The 2,803-nt window shown below is 35.5% G+C and overlaps 1 protein-coding gene across 1 annotated transcript; it reads right to left on the reverse strand.

Annotated features, from left to right (window-relative positions):
• Positions 1-1,199: 1,199 nt before the first annotated feature.
• Positions 1,200-2,515, reverse strand: GCK72_018787 (uncharacterized protein; the record flags this gene model as incomplete). Its single annotated transcript, XM_003110514.2, has 4 exons — positions 1,200-1,310; positions 1,710-1,814; positions 1,862-1,934; positions 2,400-2,515. 4 exons carry the CDS (start codon positions 2,513-2,515, stop codon positions 1,200-1,202), a joined length of 405 nt encoding a protein of 134 aa, XP_003110562.1.
• Between the last annotated feature and the right edge of the window lie 288 nt (positions 2,516-2,803).

Below are 2,803 nucleotides of genomic sequence, written 5' to 3' on the forward strand. Positions count from 1 at the left end.
AAAATGAATTGATGAAGGATAAGTCGAGAATAAGATCAAGCTGTATCTCTAGAATTCTACAATATTGGAAAATAGTTAGTGAGTTAAATCTTTTGATCTAATGATTATCATGATATATCTAATGATTATCATGATATATCTAATGATTATCATGAAACAATACTCTCCATCCTATCTCAAACATGGGCTTGCAAATGACCGAGAAAACCTTGGTTTCCGTTTTCTCTTCCATTGACGGTCAGTTCCGAGTTTAGCTTCTAGGTCAATACCAAACATCAACTAATAGCCAATAAATAGATTAGATCTCTAATCTTCCGAACAAACAAAAATGTTTCTACCTAAAAAGACAAATCGGAAAAAAGAGAAGGGACAGGATTAAAGAAAAAATAGTTTTGTGATATTCGAATCCACGCCTGGTAAGGACATGATGGACACAACAAAAACAAAACAAGAGGAGACTAAACAAAGCGATCAAAATCTTCTGAAAACATTACATCCAATCTCATCAACCACCAGACAACATGGTCTGAAAAAAAACACGACGAAGAAATTCTTTCTCCATCTTTTGCTTCGTCGTCTTCTTCTTCTTCCTCTTAGTCGACGTCTTCTTCTACTTGCCTTCACTCCGTTTTTTTCGTCGTTTTTTCAGAAGAGAGTGTATGTCCTGGGACGTAGACATAAACGGGACCGGGGAAAGCGCCTCCACATACATACACACATTTTATTTTGAAATGTGGAATGAGAAGAAGGAAAAAAGTAAACGAGGAAGAAGAAGGAGAAGAAGAAAAAAGAAGAAAATCGAGATGGTTCAGAGAAAAAACGGAGCAAATAACTCTTGGAGCCCCTCGGACACCTTTTTTGAAATTTTTTGTTTATTTTCACTTATGTTTCTTGTTTTCCATAGAAACGACACAGAGTTCGAGGAAATTCAATTTTCACCTTTTTATTATTATTTTTTTCTATTTTAAGTTATGTTTTTAAGAAAAAGGAGAAAAAACCGGTTCATTTATGTACAAAAATGGGAGAGCTCAAATAATATGTCAAAGGAAAATTCGAAAATATCAAAATAGGCAATATGAAGAAAAAGAAAGTAAGTAGGACAATGAAGTGCCTAGCATTTTTCAGCTGATAGACAAGACGAGATTCAGAAAAAAAGCAGAAGAAGAAAGAGAACGAATTTGTGTAGGAGTAAAGAAAACTCAAGCGTTTTCGACGGATGTCTCTGTCACTTCCTCTTCCAGTTTGACTGGGACAGATGGTTGACGAAGAATTGTTGGACGAATCGAGTGGATTGTCGATTGGACCGTGCTCTGGAAAAGTGTCAGATTTACTCAACTGTTTGAAGTTTTTTTTTCAAATTCAAGAACTGTCTTTTGCTTTTTTATTATTCATGTTACTGAATATTTCAACTATCAAACATTTTGAAACATGTGATTTCTTTCGACCATCGAAACTATAGATGTGATATGCATGACTTGCACTTTACAGACTCTGTGACTTTGGTTGGAATGATCACAGTCTGCTGGAAGTCTCGAGAACTTTTTCGATCCGTTTCTGACTCAAATTTAAATTCTCAGACTGCTCAACGAATTAACAAAGCTTATATCATCACTTTTTCATTTTTTTTTTCAAAATACTTCTGAATCATTTCCGACGTTCGTTTTCCTATGACTGTTCATCTAATCCGATTGCATTTTTCCCTTACTCACCTGCTCATCAGCTTCCGGAACAACACTCAATTTCTTATCACTGGATCTTCTTGTAGACAACGGTTGAGGCATCTTCTCCGCCGAAACGACATTCTTGATGAAATCCTATAAAACCGATCAGAAATAAAGATTAAACTTTTCCATTGACTCACATGTCGAATATCACCCTCTTCGCAACGGGCGATGAGCTCTTTCGAATCTCGTGATTCGCAGTATTTGTCCTTTCTGCAAAATAAAAAAAAATATTGGATACAAAGTATATTGTGTGTTCTGGGCTTCTGAAAACTTCTGTGTTGGCAAGGAAATGTCAATAAAATATTTTGATAAAAATTTGCCAAAAAACTGATAAAACTGGCTGTATGTGTCGTTTACAATCTTTTTTGTGAGGTTTCTGATTACTTCCGAGAGTTGAAGAAATTGAAAGTCGGTGAAAAATAGAAATCAAAAAACCAAAGAATTGAATTTCCAAATGGAATTCTTAGGTAATTAAATTAAATTAGAATGGGTTCGTGAATGACATACGAATTGGTCAACTTCAGCAATTAAAGGATTGCTTGGAAAAAATATAGGATGAAACTATGTCTGTTTATCCCGATGTCTACAAATTTTCTGATTTTGTTATTGTAAAAAATCAGGTTGTTCCTGGACAGCAAGAAATGCCTCATTTTTAAACAAAAAAAAAGAACTCACCTTCCTGACGTGGCATTCACCATCGCATCCGGACAGAGTGCCATAGAAAGAAGCCATAAAAAGAACATGACACAACAAACGATAACAATGGCAATAATTGCCAAAAGTTCGTTCATGACCTGGAACATTGTTGATTCCAGAATAGTTTTTGAGTACAAGTGAATAGATGAAAGTAGTCGAGAGAACGTGTAAGACTGGGAATTCAAGAGTATAGATAAGACGGGCGGCGCCAAGTGTCCAGTACACGATTAGTGTCCTCTTCTCTTCATTGTTCGCTTATTCAATGACACTTTCATTTTTTGTGTCCACTCGGATTCTCGCATGTGATTTTGGGTCTATTCAACAGCTGTCACTATACACTTTTTAGACTTTTTCTATACGATTACAACCTAATTGAACATCGT

Source organism: Caenorhabditis remanei, chromosome V, assembly GCF_010183535.1.
Source record: "Caenorhabditis remanei strain PX506 chromosome V, whole genome shotgun sequence".
Taxonomy (NCBI): domain Eukaryota; kingdom Metazoa; phylum Nematoda; class Chromadorea; order Rhabditida; family Rhabditidae; genus Caenorhabditis; species Caenorhabditis remanei.